Raw genomic sequence first — 24,677 nt, forward strand, 5'->3', positions numbered from 1 at the left:
TAGTCTAAATGAGTTGTCCCCCTTTAAATAAAAATGCCATTTGTAAAGAAATAAGTGTAAACAATTGTCAAAAACGATATTTTACCTAGTTATGTAAAGTTTAAACACTCGCACGATGTTGCAAATGCATCAAAACGAAGACATGTAACAGCTTTTAAAAAATGGTGAGTTTTTAAAGGCGCTGAACTGTCCAGAAGTGTGGCCCCTTCATGCAGTCCCTTTCCGGAATTTAATACATATATCAGTAAACTGACAATGGTTTTGTAGAATAATATAGATGTTTTATACGCTGTTTAATTTTCATGTAAAACAATGCTTTCTTTCTATGATTTGATGACGTTCGAACTTTTTTCGCCGAAACATGGACCTATACCTTAAGTATACAATACAGGAAAGATTCCAAGCCAAACTCTGAAAATTAAATGGTATTCAAGTGTAGCTGTCTTTAGATTTTAATTTCACAAAGTACTGCAAATTTATCTTCAATGAAATCAGTTAAACAAAATATAAGTATCATTTCTTTATTCAAATGCTTATATTGCATAATATGGTTAAGGTAGTTCTGCACTTTTAATAAACCGTAAGTGATGGCGTAACGTCATTTATCCGGAAAACGTAGAATAAAGCCTGGATTCGGCGTACGGAAATGAAAATAATTGAATGTATTAATAACAACCTTTTAGTAAATTTATTAAAATGGCACTGTTACTATATTTCTAAACTCAAAATATGATATCATAACATATGACACGTTAAATAATTCAAAGTTATATCTCAGAATTAGCGTGAAATATTCGGTTTACCTTAATCATAGTCAAATACCTCAAAAATAAGCACATTAACCTATACATATTATTTCACTAAATTATAGGCCATATGTTTATTTACAACTTTGAGAAGTTTCACCAAAATCTACATTGTAGAAAAATTTCTATTCGCGAAAATGTTATGCAAGTTATGATTTTCCCATAGACTTCCATTATGAAAAATTGCGCGAGGTCTAAATTTTTCAAATCAGTCTAGCAAAAAATCAAGCAGACGACCCTATCCTTTTTATTTGTTAGGTATATTCTGAAGTTTTGAAAAATCGTAGTTTAATCAAACTCTACATTGTAGAAAAAAGTCGACCCAAACGTGCAGACGACCCTATCCTTAAAGAAAGAAGACAACTCAAGTTTGCAACGTGTTTCGTATTAAGATACTTCTTCAGGCAAACATAAAATATATCAATGTATACAAACATATGTATGATGTCATGACGTCAGTTAACATAACATCATAACGTCAAAGTATGACGTTACGTTTGGCGCACTATTTGAATAATATATATATAGTCCAGAAAAAAGCAACAGAACTTATAGTTTGAAGAACAATATTAATGAAAATACGTATGATATATAATTTAATAAAATTAATTAATATAATTTTAGAGTAAAAAGAAAGCTTAAAAACAAATCAATAAATAAATAGTATGCACAAAAGTATGTCTACAACAGCAAGTCAGGATCAATAAGATTCAATAATACTACTGATAAGGACTGCCATTAAAGGCAACCAATATAAAAGTGCCAGTAATAACTGAAATGCTTATATATGCATTAACATATAACATAACAGTAACATATGCATTAAACAGCTCAAATAATTATGTGGAGTAAATAATACAATGTGAAATGAGTTACTGTATATTATACATAATCTTTGAACTGAGGCCCTTTGGATATACAGATCCTAATTTGTGCATCCAAACAGTTTCATTCAGCAGCCTGTTCATTTTATCATTAACACAGTCAATAGGCACAAAACTAAAATCAGAAAAATTATGGCCAGCACTATTGAAATGAATAGCTACATCAGTTGAAAAATCTGGATCAACAAAATTGTTGATGTTAAATCTATAATAAAACAGTTCCAGAAGCATAAATAATTGTCGTTACTATTTATGAATTTCCAGCAAATATTGATATTATCAAGTACTCCACCCATTTGCAGTAACATTGTGAATACATTTTTGTTTCAAAAATCCCCAATGAATGATTTTTTTTGTTTCTGACTGGGATACACACGCTTGGTGTTTCAACCTTTAACTCCAATGCATGTATAGATTTGTATAAATTTGGTTTTATTCTGTTCTGAATTTTAAGGTGATGTCACTTTTTGAATTTCCGGTGAATAACAAAACACCAAAGAATATTCAGTTGTTTCCAAAAACCGTTATATCATGATTCAACCAAATAGTTTCCTTTGTCTACCAGAAAGGAACAATTCTTATATCTTAATATTGAGATTTGGTACCTTTATAACTGACAATAAACTAAAACAATAAACATTCATATGTGACGTCGGTTAGCTCCACAAAGCAATTTCAAGCACAAATATTAATGTGGAATGTAAAGTAAGTTACTCATTACAATATCCGTCCAAGATACTTTCAAAAACAATGCATTTGCAGAATAGAGAGATAAAAATAATTTTGACAGCTCGTGAAAACTAATGACAAATTTTGACAGGTATATGATGACTCATGACCTAGTTAATTTTTTTCTGTTATTTCTAACTTCCAGTTTGATTTTCATAAAATGGGTATTCTTTATTGTAGCTTAAAATTCATACATTAAAACAATAAAAGAATATATTGTTACCTCACTGTTGTTTTGTCTATCCATCTCCCGTACGAATTCCTATTGTTTCAGTCATTTGTCAGTAATTAGAGCAACTCAAAGTGTTGCAGTCATACAAAACACATCCCTTATTTTCACATAGATATTGAGGATTTATCTAATTAGCACATGTATTGGAAACACAATTTCAATACCGACTGTGTATTGTAATAATGCTAAACTATCTCAGCCGTGACGTCTCCTTAATACCTGTGTTCTGAATTTTGACACCCTAATGCTTTACGACAAAGATGGTAAAATACTAAACTACTATACTACAAGTGCAAGAGATCTTAATATATCTTTTTCACTGATATTCAAAGACACATTTATACTGTTGTTTATCATTAGAAGAACAATGCAGCAAATGGTCAGCAGTAACGGCTACAATAATATATAGACGTTACTTCAGAATTCCACATGCCATTTTCAAAAATGTGCCATGATATTTTTGAGGACATTTTTCTATGTTTCATTCCCTTACATACTACTTATTCCACGTTGGAATTAGTTCAGCCTCAAAAGTTACAAGAGCTCGTCGAACACGAAATACCTCCCTTGATGCATTTAGTAATTGCACAAGGAACAGAAATTATATGCTCACTGTAAACAAAAGTACTACCATTCTGGTTTAATCTGACCTTGACCTTTAACCTATTAACCTAACAAGAGATTACAGATTAAACTTGGCGCCAGCCACTGAGCCATTTTTGAATGTTCCAAATTTCAAGACTAGCTCAAGGTCAAAATCAAGGTCAAATTTTATTTTGGAACAAAAAACTATGCATGTGGTCCAAATCTGAAACCTGTACCTTCAAAAATGTGAAAGTAGGTCACTAGGTCAATAACAAGGTCAAAGTTTTTTTCAGTATACAAACCTATGCATGGGTCCAAATTTGAAGGCTGTAGGTACAAAAATGTGAAAGTAGGTCACTAGGTCAAGATCAAGGTCAACTCATGTCAAGGTTCATCTTGCCACTCAAAACTATACATGTGGTCCATGTGGTCCAAATTTGAATGATGTAAGTTATGGACATGAAGATTCTAAGTTTTTCCCTGTATAAGTCTATATGAACCATTTGACCTCTGAGGCAGGGCCATATTTGACCCGAGAGGGATAACTTGAACAAACTTGGTAGAGAACCACTAAATGATGCTACATTACAAAATACCAAAGCCATAGACTTTGCAGTTTGGACAAGGAGATTTTCAAAGTTTTTCCCTATATAAGTATATGTAAACCATGTGACCCCCAGGGCGGAGAGATATTTGACCCTAGGGGAATAATTTGAATAATCTTAGTAGAGGATCACTAGATGATGTCATATACAAAATATCAAAGCCCTAGGCCCTGTGGTTTTGGACAAGAGGTTTTTCAAAGTTTTTTCCTATACAAGTCTATAATAACCATGTGACCCTAGGGGTGGGGCCATATTTGACCCCAGGGAAATAATCTGAACAATCTTGGTAGAGGACCACTAGATTTTGCTACATACCAAATATCAAAGCCCTAGGCCCTATGGTTTTGGACAAGAAGATCAGAAACCATTTAACTGTTCCTGGCCAATGTGACCTTGACCTTTGACCTAATGACCTCAAAATCAATAAGGGTCATCTGCTGGTCATGGTCAACCTAACTATCAATTTTCCTGATATTAGGCCCAAGCGTTCTTGAGTTATTGCCTGGAAACCATTTTACTGTTCCTGGTCACTGTGACCTTGACCTTTGACATACTGACCTCAAAATCAATAGGGGTCACCTGCTGGTCATGACCAACCTCCCTATCAACTTTCGTGACCCTAGGCCTAAGCGTTCTTGAGTTACCATCCGGAAACTGTTTTACTGTTCAGGGTCACTGTGACCTTGACCTTTAACATACTGACCTCAAAATCAATAGGGTTCATCTGCTGGTCATTACCAACCTCTCTATCAACTTTCATGATCCTAGGCCCAAGCGTTCTTGAGTTATCATCCGGAAACCGTTTTACTATTCAGGGTCACTGTGACCTTGACCTTTAACATACTGATCTCAAAATCAATAGGGGTCATCTGCTGGTCATTACCAACCTCCCTATCAACTTTCATGATCCTAGGCCCAAGTGTTCTTGAGTTATCATCCGGAAACCGTTTTACTATTCAGGGTCACTGTGACCTTGACCTTTAACATACTGACCTCAAAATCAATAGGAGTCATCTGCTGGTCATTACCAACCTCCCTATCAACTTTCATGATCCTAGGCCCAAGTGTTCTTGAGTTATCATCCGGAAACCGTTTTACTATTCAGGATCACTGTGACTTTGACCTTTGACATACAGACCTCAAAATCAATAGGGGTCATCTACTGGCGATGACCAACCTCCCTATCAACTTTCATGATCCTAGGCCCAAGCGTTCTTGAGTTATCATCCGGAAACAGATAGGTCTACATTCCGACCGACCGACCGACAGACCGACCGACCGACCGACCTACCGACCGACATTTGCAAAACAATATACCCCTCCTTTTTCAAAGGGGGGCATAAAAATGTAATAGGGTTATTATAACAGTAGCTCGATCTGAGATGCTGTATTCGGCTCGACTGGATTTTTGCCAGATCGGATCTCACGAGGCGCACAAGCGCCGAGTGTGATCCAACCTTGCTAATTCAACGAAAATATCAAGTTTGTAGTTTATTGTCGCCGTGCAACATATTTGTTACAAGTTTCATGAAGAAACAAAAATGGATAATTTTGTTAAATAGGAATATATAGGTTGTCAAACATTTAAAGGGCAATAACTTTTGAATTACTGAAGTGGACCTGACGACAGTTGTGCATGTACATCCGCATTATAGTGGAATATATATCTGTGTTAAGTTTCATGACGTTCGACCAATAGTTTTGTCTGTAAGATGTGTTAAGAATGCTTTCTTCAAATCTAGTAAATTGTTTAGGAATACAAGTTGTTTGAAAACATTTGTCTTATGTACAGCTGGAGTCATGCCACTTTAAAGGCCTTTGAATATATTCATCCAATCAAGACCTGTACAAGACATGGCATGTTTCAGTTCTCCAAAAGTTGCGTTAGGTGATTTCAGCTTCACCCACGTATTCAACATTGCTGTTATTTTGTCCGCTGGTGCATGTCGCTGTTCGTCCATATCTAAATGATCTAATTTTACCTCGCTCAGACCAAGTACCAGCCCTAGCGAACGATATTCCTTTCCGATTCGTTGCGCCATCTGACTTAACTGTTTTTCATTGGGAATGCTCTTCAAGAAAGTCTCAGGATATACTTCCATTTGGTCTGAAATAGTATTTATTACTGATAACATTTTACATCTAAATCTCAAGTTGAAACAGATGAAAATATTGTAATGCGATTACATTTAAAAGCAGTGCAACAAAATATCTAAATAAAGCTAAAAAGACACAGGTTTTGATTCTACTAAATCTGAAGTAGCATAAACTTCATAAAATAACTTCATCTAAGATTGAATGAACATAAAAATTAAATCTATTCAACAAGTTCTGCAAATATTTCTTCTTATTTAAAGCAGTTACTGACATTCAAAGGAAATGCACTTATATAAATGTAATATAATTAAAGAACATTAGAACATTTAATTTACTAACTGAAAGAACAACGACGTAACATGTACTACTGACATGTCATACAATACAACACCAATTTGGAGACAACTATTAATCGATAATGACATATCTTGATATTTTGTATATAATTTTGCATATTGATTCCATAGCGTATTAAACTATTATGAATTGTCAGATCCTTACCAGCATGCTGGGGATCCCAGTATTTCATTAGTTCTGATGTGGTAAGTACGATGCGCGGATCATGGCTGTTACATCTAACTTCTTTGTTCTCGGACAGCTCATCCACTTTCCACCAGTGGTCTGGTAACTTGATGTTTGCATGGGGGCATTTCACATACGTTTCCAGTTCACAACTACCTCTTAAAGTGTTGTGTAGGTGTTGTTCTACAAACTCTTTGACTGCAATACACACGTTTATATCAGGTTCTGGCTCAATTTTGCTGTACTTTGTGATCCAAATTTGTATCACACTATCTCTGAAGTAAACATACAACATGTGCAAATTATCAACATCAAACATGCAACATCCGCAGAAAATTTGATATGCTGACTTGTGCTGTGATATTGGCCATCTCGTGATACAATCCGCTATCAACTTGTGAAATACTTGGACTGGCATAATCTTTGAAGCTGTAGAGAAACACAGTCTCGAAGTAGACTTGCAGTCTCCAACACTGAACTCAAGAAGCCTGTCTGGTACCGTCTGTTTCAACACACACGGCGCAATGTAGAAATCTTCCTTTAAAGAGAATGAATGTATCATAAATGCCAAAAAAAATATGTATGGAAGTCAACAAGAAAAAGCAGCCCGACATAATTACTTATACCGGGAAAAAATCAATAAATCCAAGTATGACATGTTGATTTCTTTCTGATACTAAGCATATGTACTTTCTTGACGATTCCAATTACGACATAAAATTCTTGGTTTATCAGAAATTTGCAGAAAAAAAGTAAGTAAATGTAATTTTGAAAGGAATTCTTGAAAACTTATGTTGGTAAAAATATCACATCCATTTGTTTTTTTTTTATTAGTTATATTATATACAACTTGTACTAATGTAGAAGTATAAAATAGAATATGATCAAGCTAACATTTTGTAAAACTACGTTTGTTGACCGCCAAATCTTTAAAACATGTTATAAAATAGTAATGGTCTTTACTTTGCACCAGCGTGCCTTAAAAGCATTCAGGACTTCACTGCGGGACCATTTAAAAGACATAATTCTGTTAATAGCAATAATCAGATTGATGACAAGAAAAAAAGAGGAAAACAGTCCAAAGGAAAAATCACATTCAAAGAATGCAGACGCTCATAAATCTAAAGGTGTTTTCAAACAATTTCGACGTTTTGATGGAAATTTATGCGTGCGCGGAGGATTGTATTCATTATCTGAAAGATTTACATGCTTACAACAAGTTTAGTCAATGTCTGTGCTTTTCTGTTTTCTTGTGCGTATTATAGCAGAGCCATATAAGCAATTTTTTAGAAACATATTCAATGATGCACCATAATTATTATTCAGCAGCAGGTTTAATACAAGCACAAGAGGCCTAAATGGGCCTAAGCCGCTCACTAGAAGAGGACCTTAACCATCTGACCCTTAAAGGGGCCAAGTACCCCAAATTGAACAAATTTATGACAGGACCTTATTGATGTTACAGACCAGGTTTGATGAAGGTACATTGAGTGTTCATGAGAAGTAGTCATTAAAAGGTATTTATACTTTTAGCCATATCAACCCCTAAAAGGGGCCAACTGCCCTCATTTGAACAAATTTTAGAGAGGACCTTATACTGAACCAACATACAAAGTCTGATGAAAATCCAGCTATTTATTAGAAGAAGGTATTTCTAGTTTTAACTCTAGCAGCCCCTAAACGGGGCCAAGTGTTCGCCTTTAATTCCAGAGTGCCGTAAGTCCATTTTTGACAAAACTGAGATTTTAGTGACATTATGTATGTCTCTATGAACTCTGTATGATTGTGAATTTGTGGCCTTGTAGAGCTAACATAATTAGGCTGAATTGTAGTTCAACTAGGCTGTAAGTAATGTAAAGCCATTGACACTCAAATCTGTAAACGTCTTTGCCAAAACTATCAAAAAGCTAGTTAAGGCATTGTAGAAACAAGGCGACGAAGTGTCCCCAATTGAACAATTTTGATTAAGGGACTTATAATAATGCTATAAATTAAGTTTGATAAAGGTCGATCAAGCGGTTCATGGAAAGAAGTCTTTTCAAGGCATTTCTATTTTAATTTCTTGTGGGGCCCTAAAGAAACTGACTGCCTCCATTTGTATAAATTTGGGAGAGGACCTTATAATGATGCTACGGACTAAGTTTGATAAAGATCCATCAAGGGGTTCATGTGTAGAAGTCTTTAAAAGGCATTTCTATTTCTAGTTCTGGTGGGCCCTAAAAGGGGCCAAGTGCTCCCATTTAAACAGACTTGGGAGAAGACCTTATAATAGTGCCGCAAACAAAGTTTGATGAAGTTCCTTTAAGCGGTTCATGAGGAAAAGTCGTATTTCTAATCTTTGCTCAAGTGGACCCTAAAAGGGGCCAAGTAACTCCATTTGAATAAAATTGGGAGAGGACATTATAATAATGATATCGACCAAATTTGATGAAGATCCATTCAGTGATTCATGAGAAGAAGTCTTTTAAAGACATTTCTATTTTCAGTACTAGTGGTCCCTAAAAGGAGCTAAGTGCCCCCATTTGATGAGAGGACCTCATAATGATGCTACAGACCAATTTCGATGATGTCCTTCTAGCGGTTTATGAGAAGAAGTCGTTAAAGAGGTATTTCTAATTTTGGCTTAAGCGGCTCAAGTGCCCCAATTTGTTTTTTTCTAATTTGCCAGGTGCCCTAATTTAAATAAACTTGAGAGATGACCTTATAATGATGTAAAGACCAAGTTTGATGAATATCCTTCAAGCGGTTAATGAGAAGATGTCACTTAAATGTATTTCTAATTTTGACTCTAGCGGCCCCTAAAAGGGGCGAAGTGTCCTCACTTGAACAAAATGTGGAGATGACCTTATAATGATGCTACAGACCAAGTTTGACGAAGATCCTGTTAGCGGTTCATGGGGAGAATTTGTCTAAAGGTTTTTTCTATTTTGGGCTCTGAAGGCCCCTAAAAGTGGGCACAATTGAACAAACTTGGGAGAGGACCTCATAATGAAACTACAGACCAAATTTAATAAAGATCCATCAACCGGTTCATGAGAAGAAGGTTTTTAAAGGTGTTTCTTTTTTATCTCTGGATGCCCCTTAAAGGAGCTAAGGTAAACCATTTTAATAAACTTAATAGAATTCTATGCTAGGATGCTACTGACCAGGTGTGGTGTAAATCTGACCAGTTGTTTCAGAGGAGAAGATGTTTAAGTAAAATATGTTGACACAGGACGCAGGACGATAGACGACGGAGTATCCACCTATACTAATAGCTGACCCTGAACAAAGTGCCACCGATTTAAAATGTATATGTATTTTCCATTTTGCCGATCCCTTACATTGAACTAGGTAAACTATTTGTAAGCCCTTTAGAAAGAATCAGTCATACAAAAAGCTAGCCATCAGCTCTTCGCTAAGATGTGCTGACTGTTCCTGCAGAAAAACATACGAAGACGAAACTTAATTTGATATTAAACATTATTTATTTACCATACTCACACACTGTAAACTGTGCCTTGGTCGGGCAATTATTCCCAATTTCTCCATGTAGTCTAATATTAAATCCTTGTGTTCGTGGAAGGGTGTCCCGACCTCCCAAACTGCATCTACATATGTATATTACACAAAAACTTATATTCTTATTCCAATAGAAATGTAAGCCAGCTTGGTAATCTTGTTTACATAAATCTAAACATTTAACCAATTAGTTTTCCTCTAATCAAAACGGAACTGTAATAAAGGTTAAAATGCAAGGTAAATCGTTGCGGTCACAATCGGTTTTCAGAAATCAAATGCAATGGAATGGCAAATATACACACAATAAAAGAAACCAGTTGCGTAATGTGATCTTTTAAGAACTATACTATTGCAGAATAAACATTAAAAATCTTGTTAATAATAACTAAAGCTATTATTATTACAAAGCGGCCCGTTGATACTGCTGAGACAATTTTAGGACAATAATGTATTAAACGAGTATACTTTAAACCTATTAATTCCCTTTTCAGTAAAGCCGTGCTGTCGAAGTCCAACCACGTCTTAAAAAAACTTGCTTTCTTCTCACAGAACTGCCTTGCGGTTATCAAACTTCTCAATGCGTCTACAAGCCACTGCGGTTCCAACAGAATATAGTCCTTCAAGTTCTCATCACTTAATAAGCAAATATATAATAATACCATATAATACCATATAAAAAGACGATTTATATATAATAGTAAAGAGAAGAGGGATATCCATGGCATCTAGTTAAAAAAGTATCGTCTAGGAAGGGCTTGATCTAACGTGATGCTTTGTTGACTGACACTTTTTCTTTCGGTGTAGTCTGCATTAATACATAAATGCGAAATGATCTGGTTAATGAAAACTTACCACCAACAATAAACTTCTTAAGCATTTTAACATACAAAAGGTGTTCAAGTTAAAATTGAACACTTTGTAATTCAAATCTGTGAGAGGCATGCACAAGAGTTTCGCGAAGTTGTTTGATACATGCACTTTGATTCGGAAAACATTAAGCTGTACGTGAGTAAAAAATGACAAACTAGAGATCACAATGCAGAGTAAAGTTGTATTTAATAGTATAGAAAAAAAAGAAAATAAACAAGGGTATAACCTTTAACCTAATTTCGAAATATTCGTCACAAAATTGGACTAAGTAGAATAGATATAGGTGGAATTTAGGAAACGTTCCAAAATCGACCTACTGCGGCAACACTAACGGTTATTAGGTATATTGTGTATGATTTCCTATTCCTATCTCTCGAAGCCCTTAACCGTAACATTTTTCCAAAATTAGGGAGCAAAGTTTCCAAATAATGCTCGGTTCGTCAACTGAACACTGCAAAAATCAACAAACAAAGGCAAGTTCATATATGCTGTATAAGAAACTGTGAAATCTGATTTGGAAACAGTCAATGTCTGAGGTTATGTTCTACTGAAGTGGAGCCTATAGACATGGGCGGTTATGCTACATCAGAAAAGGTGCCAATGATCGTGCAAAACTGAAGATCATTAAGCTGGATAGATTTTAGGCAATACATGTACTTAGACGCTAGGCATATCTAGTCCAGTCTATTTGTAGGGTAATGTCCCGCCAAATACTAAATTTCATGGGATTCACGGCTTATGCGTGAGCTCCGACTATTTGCTTTTCCACGGGAATCATGAAATAGCCGAGAAATCTGACTACTTTGGCGCGGATTGAAATTGACAATTTGAGGCCCGTTATAGTGGTTTTGGGGATACAAACATGAATTACTGAAGTTTATAAAATATCAACTTTCTTATTACTGAACCGAATTTTATAAAATTTACATGGAAATTTAAGTTATGAAATACAGAAAAACGTTAGAGGTATTTTATGCGTGAAATCTGACATTTACCTCAATAACTCAAAAATTTACAAAAAGATGATGCAATACCTGCATTTACACTACAGATACAATAAGGCCCGTATGTCAATTTGTGACATTACTAGTATGTTATATATAATTAACACTGCTAAATAAAAAGATATATTACCTGAAGTACAAAATAAAACCAGTCTCATGGTGATATCTTAGAAACAGGTCTAGCTCACTGGTACTTTGAATAGGAACAGGCAGCTTCTTATTGGTCTCTTCCAAAATTCTCCGATTTAACACCTAGATTATCAAATGGTAAAAACGAATTAGTCAGTGAATGTATATTAATCAGTAAATGAATACCTTTTATTTATTTTTTTTGTTGGATTTAACGTCGCACCGACACATGATAGGTCATATGGCGACTTCCTAGCTTTAATGGTGGAGGAAGAACCCAGGTGCCCCCCCCCCCCCCATCCCCCCGTGCATTATTTCATCACGAGCGGGCACCCGGGTAGAACCACCGACCTTCCGTAAGCCAGCTAGATGGCTTCTTCATATTAAGAATTCAACGCCCCGAGTGAGGCTTGAACCCACATCGATGAGGGGGCAAGTGATTTGATGTCTGAATACCTTTTATAGCTGACTTTTGCCCCAATGATTGACTGTCCCCAAGTTTCACTCCCGAGATCACTATGGCCTTGATTTTCTGACCTCAAACGCAATATGGGCAATAAACTGACTACAAACAATCATTCTATGAAGTTTGTGGACTGCGTGGCGGGCCTGTCAAAGCATTCTTTTATCTCTAATTGTGAGTTGAACTTTGACCTACTGACTCCAAAATATTAGGCGTCATCTACTGACAACATGCAATCATCTCTGTCCATAACGTTTAATGGCATTGAGCCAAAGAGCTGTTGAAGACGCGCCACAAAATAACTATGTTCTTTTTTATTTCCATGATGGTAATTATACATGCTTTGCATGAAGAAAATGAGAAATAACGAGAATCTAGTACAAAAAGACAGTGACATACGTATACATGTATAAGGCCTAGACAATGTGTTTAATGTCTAAATATATTATTAAACTAATGTAGTAGTATGCTCAGTTCTTGAAGTATTAAGGTGAGTTTATATCACACTTTGTTTCTACAGTGTAAGATTATTTTTTTATGTTTATAGAACTATACTGAAAAGAGAACGACAGAATAAGTTTGCAGATGAAGTTGTGAAAACATATTAATTCAGGGAGGACCTAAATTGTCCACCTGTCATCTTGTATATAGAATAGCTGATTATACCAGTATTATCAGCACGATTTGCACGAAGTTCATATGGGAGGAAAAAGTAGGTCACTAGGTCGTGGTGGGTCTTTAAGATACTGAACCAAATTCATTTTGTCTCAAGACCTTGACCTCTGACCTACTGACCCTTAAATAATAGAGACACCTGCTGATCACAGGAAACCATCCGATGAAGTTTGACAACTAGAAACCGTTTGTATTCTCGAGGCCAATGTGCCCTTCATATTTAATATACTGATCCCCAAAGAAACAATGGTCATCTATTGACCAAAGGCTGTCCACAGGCAATCATCCTACGATGTTTGATCATTGTGAGACCAAACATTCTCTAGTTATTGTTCAGGAAGGAAATGATCTGTAGATCGACACACCGATCAGCAATGAGCAAAACAATATACACAATTGTCTTCGAAGGGGGCATAATAACTAAAGGTGATTAATACCCCTAGAAAGGCATTCTAGTGGTTTAGAAGATATGAAGGTGACGCAGATTTAAGCTGTTTTACCAGTGACCTCTTAGTGTGACTTCACCTTAAACTTAGTGACCCGAGTCATGCTCTGTGTGTATCATTTTGATGAGGTAAAATGATGCAAGATTCATTAAAATCGTTCCAGCGTTTTAGACGATACATACCGGACAGGACGTTAAGCTATTGACCTTTGATCTTCAATTGAAACCTTGACCTTGGAACTAGTGATCTTGCTTATGCGCTCTGCACGTCGTCTTGTTGAGTTAAATAATAAACGTTAGATTTCTGAAAAACTTCCCAATGGTTTAAAAGATATGGAGCGGATACAAATGAAGATATTTGACATTTTACTTTCAAGTGTGACCTTTCTCCACCTTGGACTTAGTAACCTGGGTTTTGCAATGTGCACTTTGTCATGATGAGGTAGAGACTTGATTAAGTTTATGAAAATATTCCCAGCTGTTTAGAAGTCATGTAGAAAACAAGAAGTTAGGCTATTTGCCATTTGACCTCTAATTGTGAGCTAGACATTGGACCTAGTGACCTTGCTAACCAGATGCCAGTACTGGTTCTTCCCAGGGAAGACGGATTTGCCTGTATTTGTCCTTTATACTAGGCAAAACGCTAGACAATGTTTATATGTTCACCGGAATACTCTTATATAGAAGAGTCATGTCCTGTGCCAAAACAAACGTTCCTTGTGAATTGTGACCAAGAAGACGAGATATTTTTAAATAATGAATTTTATTCATATTACTTAGGGAAGAGAAGAGTGTACAAAAAGCTACTGCGTTCAATATGTATCGAATAGTTATGGTTTATACATACTGCAAGTCCTTAAAAGTTCTTTACCATGCCCGCCAAGTTTACATGAATTCCTTTAAACAATTCAAGTAAATTTACTAAATGGAGATAATTCAAAATGTAAGAAAATGAGAGTTATGGTTCTTGTACATTGCACTTCCTCTCAATGTCCTTTGCCATTGCGAAATGTTCCAACAAAATCCCTCTAACAGTTTTGGAGTTATCCCTTCCTACACATAGTAAGCGGGTGTAAATGTCATTATCTTATATCGACAGACTTTATTAAATTGAGACTTCTAGTATATTGCTTGGTTGCTTCCAAGGCTTCAAAACGGTACTGGTGTCATATGAGATGTCATGGTCGTGACCCTAGTGGGGTTCGAACCTACGACCCCCAGGTTGAGCGGCCGACACCTTACCCACTAGACCTCTGCTAGATATAAGTTGAAAGATCATATGCATGGTTTTGATTCAGAAAAACTTAAATTAGAATACATTATAAATTACATCAAAAGAAAAATAAGTCGAAGTTTATAAAGTTACCTGTATTCCTCGTTTCTTGAATTCCATAAGTGATTGCTCAAGTAAAACCCATCTCGAAGGATACAGTTCATTCCAATAACTCTGTTTTGTTGCTATTTCAACGATTTTTTGCTTGAGCAGTTCAACATTTGGGTCTTTGACTGAGTTATCAATTGTAAAGTTTTCACACTCAAGATGATCATAAGCCGCACTGTGTACTAACACTTCTCTTAGTTTTGTGAAGAAGTTGCCGGCAAGCTCCTGTTTTTTCTCCTACAAAGAATTTCAACATTTTTACCTCTGTTAAATTACTAGGTCAGGTTGGCGATACACTGGGCCTTCTGAATGAGAATAGAGTTACTTGCCTTAACATTCACACACATGAAAGAGAACAGTTTGACATCACATGTATTAATTTGAATTAAAAGTACAAAACGGGTTTTAAACGAAAATATTAAACTTAGTAAAATAATCTCAAAGTGAAGGATATAGATATTTTAATAAAAGTGTACACATTTGATATTTATTTCTGTATTAAAGCTGGAATTTGAACCTTAGAATGATTTTAACGTTGAGCAAATAAACATTTGATATGTAAATTTTATGTCAGTTTTCATCCAATTACTGATGTAACATATAATAGAAATTATGCATTTGTGTCTTGTCACTAAGTTGTACAGTATATAACTGCAACATATTTGAATGATTTGATGTATGTTTTTAGAGTTTTTGTGTTTGACACAGCAGTCATTCGAAGGCAATCGAGAACAAGTATAAATAACTATAACAAACATACAGAGAGAAATAGTGAGTTCAAAACCCTGCACTTGTAAAGCCACCTTGTTTTAATAAATAATCTGATTTGTGTGGTTATGCAGATCAATATGCTGTTAGGAAGCTTGGCCAGATAAACTTTTGTTTTTCATTACTTGGTTTAGATTATAAAATTTTGTTTTTATGAACATCTTGTTAGTATTTCAATTTATGCACAGTTTCGCACAGGTTATGCTGTGTGTAAATTACGCACATGCTTTTTGGAAACCCGACACTTCATAGGCTATTTATATGTACTAGAATTTTCTCAAGATTTTTTACAGAAAACCAAAACATCATCACCGTAATTACCCATCAAAAGTGCACACGCGAATAAGGGAAATACCACATTTTATCGCATATGGTTTGAAGTTATTTATGGCATTTTCTGCGGAGTAAAGAATCGGCATTTGGTACATAATGCCACGTTAACAAATTAAGAATAAAAAAATAAGCAGGTTTAAGCAGTGTAGGTCCCATGCGGCAATTATGAACAGGTAGCATTCTATGGAGGAACGGGTTAGTTAACTGAAAAAAAAACACGATGAAATTTCCGACGCAAAAATTAACAAACTGAATCGGAAGCAACATTGGGTCAACTAACATCTGACTGTCGGCGACATAACTGTTAACGGTGATTATTTAATTCTACTCGATCATCTTTTCATCACCTAAATGTTGGGGTCCGGGCAAAATTTTAAGGTCGGTCGGGTAACAGTAAACACGCGTATATTTTCCGACCTTATTCCTCGGCTTACATTATATTTTCACAATTAGGGAAGTCAAGTTATCTTTTGAGGCCGAACTAATTCCAACATACAGTTTTTGGTGTGGAGTAAGAAGTATGTAAGGAAATGAAACACAGCAAAATATTCTCAAAAATATCGTGGCACATATTTTTAGTTAATGCATCTGGAATTCTGAAGTAACGTCTAGAGCGTTAGTAACAGTTACTGTGTAACATATGTTGTATTGTCCACTTATTGTATATTATAGCATAAATGTCAGCTTTTAATATTAAAAAAAAAATACAAAAAAATTATTTTAAGATTTCTGCCATGTAATGGAAGACTACATGTAGTATAAGCATCTTTTTCAAAAAGCGTCGGGTGTCAAAATTTAGAACGTAGGTGTCAAAGTTCAGATCATAGAATTTCTTACCAAAATTATACATACATATTTATATGTTTTCTAAAACAAAGTGATAGGCGTTGGCGTTAAAGAGATTTGAACACCAAACATGTGTATCTCAAAGTCAGAAACAAAAAAAAAGAAAACATTCATTTCATAGGGGATTCGTAAAGCAAAAATGAACTCAACATGTTACTGTAGATGGGTTGGGTACTTGATAACGTCAATATTTGTTCGAAATTCATAAACACGGCAATTATTTATAAAATGCTTCTTGAACTGTTTTATGGTGTAATGCATGCATATAAATGAGAAGATATACTAATATTTCCTTTTATTAATTTTATTCTAGATAAACTTGCAATACCCCAGCCAGCATAACTATATCGGCCCGATATAGGTATAATGTCGGAATGTCGGCAAAATGTGCCGATGTATGGCTGACGTCGGGCCGTTGTGAGTAAGCGAGTTAGGTTTTCCGGTGAATCGACACAAAATGATCATATATCGCCGAGATCGGACCGTTTAACTGCCGCAAAATACTGAAATCGGTAGATCGACATCAATCAGTGTAACTATTTCGTAAGTCGGATTGACATCGGGCCGATATTGGATTCTCTAATATAGCTATATTTTTCAAAATATTATTGAGAAACGTAAAAAAGTAATCTAATTGTTTATGTGTGCTAATTTATTAAGCAAATAATTATAATGTATGCCAAAATTAATCAAACTAGGTTCCAAACAAAATTTGTAGACGTATTTATCAAAATTTTATATGTAATAAAGGGAGGTTATAATTAAGATGCATTTTTATTTTATGTAGAATGCCCGCCATAGAAATATTTATATTTACAAAACAATGAAAATATAAATATGTTTAAAATTCTAATTGAACAATTTCAATAGTGTTAAGTATATACAGAAAACTTACATAACTGTATAAAACATGTAGTATATAGTTGTAAAAAATATTATATCAGTAAAATCAAATAACCATCATACACATGATGCGAGATACATCTGTTCTCAAGTAAATTACTCTGAGAATTTATAACGTGTATATTTGAAGAAAACTATGACGAAGCACTGCGTGTCACACTATTTCCCGACACCGATAAGATCTGCCAATATCGGGCCGATATCATTTTGATGTTGGCTAAATATCGTTTGCCAATGTCGGACCGATGTCATTATAATGTTGGCCCGATATCGTCTGCCGACGTCGGGCCGACATCATTCCTATTTGCAGCCGAAATTGAAGCCGATATCGGGCCGTTATAGACAACGACGTCGGTTTGATATCGGGCCGATATAGAATGCTGGCTGGGACTTTGTTGAGTTAAAATCAAAGGAAGCTGTCCTTGAATATCACTTGATTTTCAGAGTTTGGCTTGGATTCCTTTTGAGACATTTTTTCTGTACCGCATAAGGAACAAAAGATTTTAAATCATCAATAACACTTTATGTTGGAATTAGTTTAAGGTTTTGTCTTTATTTCTAGTAATATAACCGGCCTTAATATCATGCAACACACTCGAATATACGGGATATTATATACCGTTAAGCCATGACTATGCATTGAACACATTTACTGACAGATTCAAAATCCACAAAATGTCAGCTTTAAATGTCACTGTTTGGGACAAATGTCCCCGAAGCGTGCCCAAGAACGCTACAGTTGTCTGCGCATGACAAATCACCTCCTTTTTGGGAACATTAATTTTGTGCCAAGTAATTTTAAAATCTCTTGATAAATGGCAGAGTTATGGACGAGAAAATGAACAGTCCATGTTTACATTTGACTGCTAAGTGTGACCTTGACCTTGGAGCTAGGGGACTGGGTCTTACGCAGGACAAATCGTCTCATTATGGGGAACATTTATGCCAAGTAATTTAAAGATCCCTTTATGGATGACAGAGTTACAGCCCGGACAAGAATTTACACGGACGCACGCACCCACGTACGGACGGACAATGCCATTTTAATACGCCCGCCTCCGAGGGCATAAAAATGATTTTAATATGTTGTAGAGGATATTACATGAGTGTCTTTTCATACTGAATTTATTAAACGAGTTGATAAAATGCGAGGCTCTGCCATTTTATCAATTTTATTCAACGAGTAATATTCTTTTTATCACATGTTAGCCTTTCTTGTCGAAACATCAAAACATCGACGTTCTTTTACTATATAAACTAGACAATTTGACCGACGTCGCCTATACTATAAATGACGTCGACGTCAAAGTTTTATTACACTAGTGTATTATCATTTTTATTTAATGGCTTTATTACACTCCCGCGACGTCAAACATGTGATAAAACATGATATCGAATACTCTTTGAAAACAAATACATACAGCAAAACATCACTTAAAAATAATATGTCAATTTAAGCTCAATGTATCTGTTTCGTTCATATTTAACTGGTTCTTCGTATTGCATCACAAACCACGTTTTTTTCTTTTATAAAACACGTTCTTAACTTATTGCCAGGTATAAGGTGCTGAAAAGTTGACTTTTTGCGAATTTGACATTGATGAGAATCAAAGCTGCAAACCATACTTGAAATTTAACTGTACATGAATGATCCCCTATAAATGAAAATTAAGCAGGGAGATTTTAAATCTATGTGATGCGTATCTGCAAAATAATCAGGAAAACTTTAGGGGTGTTGTTAGAACTTTTGCTAAGTATATATTCGAGGCTGACTTTGGGTTCGCACTGTGTACAGAATTTACAATAATTAGTTCGAAAAGAAGTTCATGATTTTGATAAAACTGCTTACAAATGTATAAGTATTTTTCGAAACGGTTTATATATACTGACTCTAAGACTTATTGATAGATTCCTTGTCTTGAATGGAACACTTGTTTTTTTTTTTTCCATTTCATTTCAGATATACCTCTGATTGATTATATATAGCCCGTATGGGTGAATATACACCACAGGCCTAAGTATAAAGGTAGCTTTCTGTCATGTGTTTATGCTGAAATCTTTGAAATTTTAGATCAGTCGGGGTAAGAATGAAATAAAAAAAATATCAGGAAATAAAGAACTAAATTAATCCTAATATATACCTATATGGATTTTATCATCAAGTGAATTACAAATTATACCACTGATTCAGTTGGTAGAGTGTAGGGTTCTCGTTCAGGAGGACCGTAGTTCGAATCCGGAAGCAGGAATGTTTCTTTTTTACATCTTTTATTGTTTCTTTACATTGCGCAAAATTCACTGAATGTCTTTAAAATCAAACACGTATGAAACAGAAAGTTTCAAATAGATGCATAAAATAATTGATACAATTTGAAAACTGAAACTCTAGAATTTGTTTTACTGGTATCTTTTATTTACAGTCATTGAAGAAGTTAAGAACGGTTTCAAGTTCGTTAAATTTGTAATATTTTCACTCATGAATGAAACATAAAAGCAAAAGTTCAAAAGGAGAGGCAAATGCAAAGAACACAGCCGCTCATACAGACTTCGTATGGAAATATGGCTGCGTGAAACTTTATACACGCACACAGAGCTGAATAGATTTGTATAAATCAAAGAGCGCCCGCTTCGAGTGCGGGAGGCCGTGGGTCTGCTCCCTATAGACGTGAAAAATGGAACTAGAAGCTTCATCGCTTGGCATTCAGCAATAAGAGGAAATTACTAGGATTAGTCAGCCCGGTGTCTGTATAATGTGACAGAGTGGGGTATCATGTCGCGTGTCTACGGCGTGATATTCCTACGAGGCAAGGTAAAATTAGACATTGCGCTCGCTGCTAAAGAAGACAACGTCCTTAATATGACTAGAAATTTGTTGAAAAAGACGCTAAACCTGAACACACGCACGCGCGCGCGCACACACACACACACGCACAATAATATCAAAGAAGTAACAAACAAAAGTAGGGCAGCACCTTGGAACGGTCTGTGAGAAAACCACCACTGGGGCGTTAAAACTAGTATACTGGCGCCATACCTCACTCTTTAAACCCTACTATGTTCTTGTATTATAAGACACTACCCGCCAGGGTTACACTAAATAGTAACCACAGCTACGTATTGTAAAACACATAATATGCTCATGTTAACATATATAAATCATGGAATCGTACACATATATACTCGATGACTTTAGATGACTTTGCAGAAGCCATAGCACCAAGAGAAACATCATTTAGGGTACGACGAAGCAGGGCAGGAGAAACTATCAAACCAGTTCGTCCAAAGTGTCGGATTTAAGAGTTAGCTATCTTGGAGTTTAAATATGTCACGTCATTGCACAATCAAAGAGGAAAGTCACTAAACATGCAATGTGTCTTATAGCCTCTTGCAATAAAACTTTTGATAATTTTAATGAATAATGGTCGGAGATGGCTATTCTCGAGAATTTTAAGAAGTTTGTTAATCAAATCTTCATAAAAATCAGGTTTGGTAAATACGTTGTCACAGAGTTAGAGTTTAAAGATTACTTTTATTCCAAATTACGGTGATTAAATTGAGCAAACGATATACGAAGTTTATGATAACGGTAGCCCTGCTGAAGAAGCTTTCTGGTAATAGACATTTTATAAACGGTTTATGAGAAATCTGACTCTGAATATCGAATGCGGGCTATGTAGAGAGAGTTGCTAAATACAATTCGAGGAGTGAATGCGAAAGAGGTCTAAGTGTATCTTCATTTATTTGCACTTACACCTCTTTCGCAATCACCCCTCGATTTATTTATTTATTTGTATATTTGTTTGCTTTGGGTTCAGCGCCGTTTCTAACAGTATTTCAGTTATGTAACGGTAGGCAGTTGACCTAACCAGTATTTCTGGAATGTGTACAATTACAAGATTACTTGTTTGCAGCAAGTAACTGCCATCCTCTCCAAAGGAATAAGAGATGGAGGACGAACTATTTCAGAGGCAATGTTTTCTATCAAATCGCCATGGACAGCATATAGGTCGCCCATAGATCGAACTCATAAACTCAACGACCGATAGATCTGCGCTCTCCGAAATGAGCTTAGCATACCTGCAATCAATTTATGTTATGACAATGACTTTCTTTACCCGTCTCATCAGAAAATTGGACAGTACGGTTACAAAGCGTTTCTTTAGTGGAACATTGGCTGACTATTTACAAACAACAGTTCTGCAGCAAGCATTTTGCAAAATGCGCTTCATTGTCACTTTCTTCATTTTTCATCGTTGGTGTGTACAAAAGATTGCATAACGTTTTCGTTATCACTGCCGCTAACGACCACAGATTATCCTTAAGGATGTACAAGCGTTTTAGTCAGGATATCCGCCATTTTGAATATTTCTTTGAATATTTCCTTCTAACAAAACTTATGCCGAAAATAAATGCTACATAATCAAAATATGGCAAAAAGGTATCATTTGACCAACAGATTCTACTTGTTGCGAAAAATAAATTTCATCCTTACATATTTTGCCGGCATTTGCCTAAATCTGATTAAGATGCTCAATGGGGTAGGGTTCGGCAATTTCAAAAATCTGCTTGAGTATCAGGTTCGGTTCTGATACTTTTCTGACTGAGATATATTTTGATAAGCTACAACTGAAATAAAAGGGTTCAACATAACACTTTATACTATCTAGGAAGTATAAGTCAAAACAACAAGAACTAAAGATATCAAAGTTCACCAGTTTTTAAACGTTTTTTCTAAAGGTGACCCAGGTGACCCCAACTTTTTTCTTTCCATTTTGAACCATTTTTGTGTGTCATTAAAACAGAAAATTATTTTCAGAACCTTAACACCAGATTTTTTTTTTTTTTTTTTTTTTTTTTTTTGTAGACTTTAATAGGATTTTCTATTTAAAACAGTGGGTGGGGTAATTATGTCAACATATAAAAGGAAAGAGATTTGTTAGTGGCATTAATGCTTATATAATACTAATATCGGCATGTATCACGGTGCACAATCACGTGGAGGTAAAAAGACTGGTTAATGGTGTCATCGCAGACTTTTGAAAAAAGGAAATACTACACACTACCCTACCCATAGAGTCTGTACCAACAAGTACGTTTAATTAAACAAATCTTGAAATTATACATGTTGAAATGTAAAACCATTTACAACAAGAGTGTCAGAATGTCACAATATACGCCTATCATAGCAAATTTCTTTAGCACCTGTACTTGCAAATGGAATTTTAATTCTGTGGTTGTGTAGTAATTATTGTCATTCTTTTGTTTTTCTAAGTCCACATACTTACAATGTAAGTTATTTATATCTTAAAAAACATCTAAGTCCACACAAAAATCCTTACCAGGTAACGATAAGTCAAAATACACCTCAAAATTGGATTTAACATGCATGTTGTACTACAGAAACAGAAAAGTGGTCTTGATTTTTTCCTACGACCAGTAATAAAATGTTACAATATAAGCTATCTATAGTAACAACAAATGGAAGTAATTCTAAACTAGGGACTTAGTTCTTACGCATCACACTCCGTCTTATGATGGCGTACGATTGTGCCAAGTTACATCAAAATCCCTCCATGCATGAAGAAGAAATATTCTGGACAAAGTCATTCTTGTATCTGACCTTTGGCCTCTAAGTGTGTCCTTGACCGTAGACTGGGGGACCTGGTTCTTGCGCATGACCCTCCGTCTTATGGTGGTGAACATTTGTGCTAAGTAATTTCAAAATCCTTTGATGCATGAAGAAGAAATGCTTCGGACAAAGGTTTCATTCTTGTATTATTTGACCTCTAAGTGTGACCTTGACCTTAGACCTAGGGACCTGGTTCTTGCGCAGGACATTCTGTCTTATAACGGTGAACAATTGTGCCAAGATACATCAAAATCCCTTCATGCATGAAGAAGATATGCTCCGGACAATGTCATTCTTGAATTTGACCTTTGACCTCTAAGTGTGACCTTGACCTTAGACCTAGGGATCTAATTCTTGCCGTGACACTCCGTCTCATGATGTTGAACAATTGTGCCAAGTAACATCAAAATCCCTCCATGCTTGAAAAAGATATACTCCGGAAAAGTCTGTGAACGCCGCCCGCCCATCCGGCCGCCCGCCAGGGGCGTTGCCATAATACGTCCCGTTTTTCAAATGGGCGTATGAAAATTTAAAAAATATAACCTGCTGTTATCGCATATGAAACAGTTATCAAAAAATTTCAAACAATGACACGAAGTACAGTGTCTTAAGATTTTTTTGAATGTGTCAAACTATGTACATTTAAAAACTGCAAAAATTGAAAAATCAAGGTAGAGCTGTCAAAATGACAAAAAAACTGCAATATTTCAAAACATATATACTGTACGTTAACTATGATAGACACACAACAAAACCAAATTAAGAGAAACAATATGTTTGAAAAAGAATTTTGATATCTTCTACAAAATAGAATGTGAACAGCGGAAGTACATTTGTTGTAATACAAAATAGATATTACCGAACAAGGTGACCATTATAGAAAGTATTTTCCACTTCTTCTGGATAATTTCGTATATATATGCAATGAATATTATCGGTCTGTCGGGTATAATTTCCAAAATGAAAATTTACTAGAGGGGTGGTCTAAAATGCTTTACATTATCCTTAAGGTTCAAAAACCACGATTTCATTTTCATATCACCTGCAGTTGCAATAGCCTCCGATATCGACTATCATAACCTGTTTGATTCTTTTTCGAGTCTAGGTAAAATAGATATTTTACACAAAACATGATCCTTGCTGTACTCGAATAGACTGAAGGCATAAAAATTACCTACGAAATTACGAATTAAGAAAATCCGAAAATAACTAACAAAAGCAGCCACTGAAATTTTAGTTCTGTCTCTAGTTATTTCACATCTGGATTACT

At 35.4% G+C, this 24,677-nt stretch overlaps 1 protein-coding gene across 2 annotated transcripts in view; it reads right to left on the reverse strand.

The window, feature by feature from the left end:
• Window positions 1–507: 507 nt before the first annotated feature.
• LOC128559434 (uncharacterized) overlaps window positions 508–24,677 on the reverse strand; it is a 71,666-nt gene continuing 47,496 nt past the window's right edge. The window contains exons 7-12 of one of the 2 annotated variants that reach the window (XM_053550978.1): window positions 14,914–15,165; window positions 11,966–12,087; window positions 10,434–10,594; window positions 9,944–10,050; window positions 6,440–6,998; window positions 508–5,948 (exon numbers count right to left, since the gene is read on the reverse strand). In XM_053550978.1, the coding sequence (XP_053406953.1) occupies window positions 5,650–5,948; window positions 6,440–6,998; window positions 9,944–10,050; window positions 10,434–10,594; window positions 11,966–12,087; window positions 14,914–15,165 (1,500 nt within the window). In that variant the 3' untranslated portion in view covers window positions 508–5,649. Of the gene's footprint in view, window positions 5,949–6,439; window positions 6,999–9,934; window positions 10,051–10,433; window positions 10,595–11,965; window positions 12,088–14,913; window positions 15,166–24,677 lie in introns of both variants that reach the window. The other variant, XM_053550977.1, reaches the window with a different exon arrangement.

This window comes from Mercenaria mercenaria, chromosome 9 (genome assembly GCF_021730395.1).
Source record: "Mercenaria mercenaria strain notata chromosome 9, MADL_Memer_1, whole genome shotgun sequence".
Lineage (NCBI taxonomy): Eukaryota > Metazoa > Mollusca > Bivalvia > Venerida > Veneridae > Mercenaria > Mercenaria mercenaria.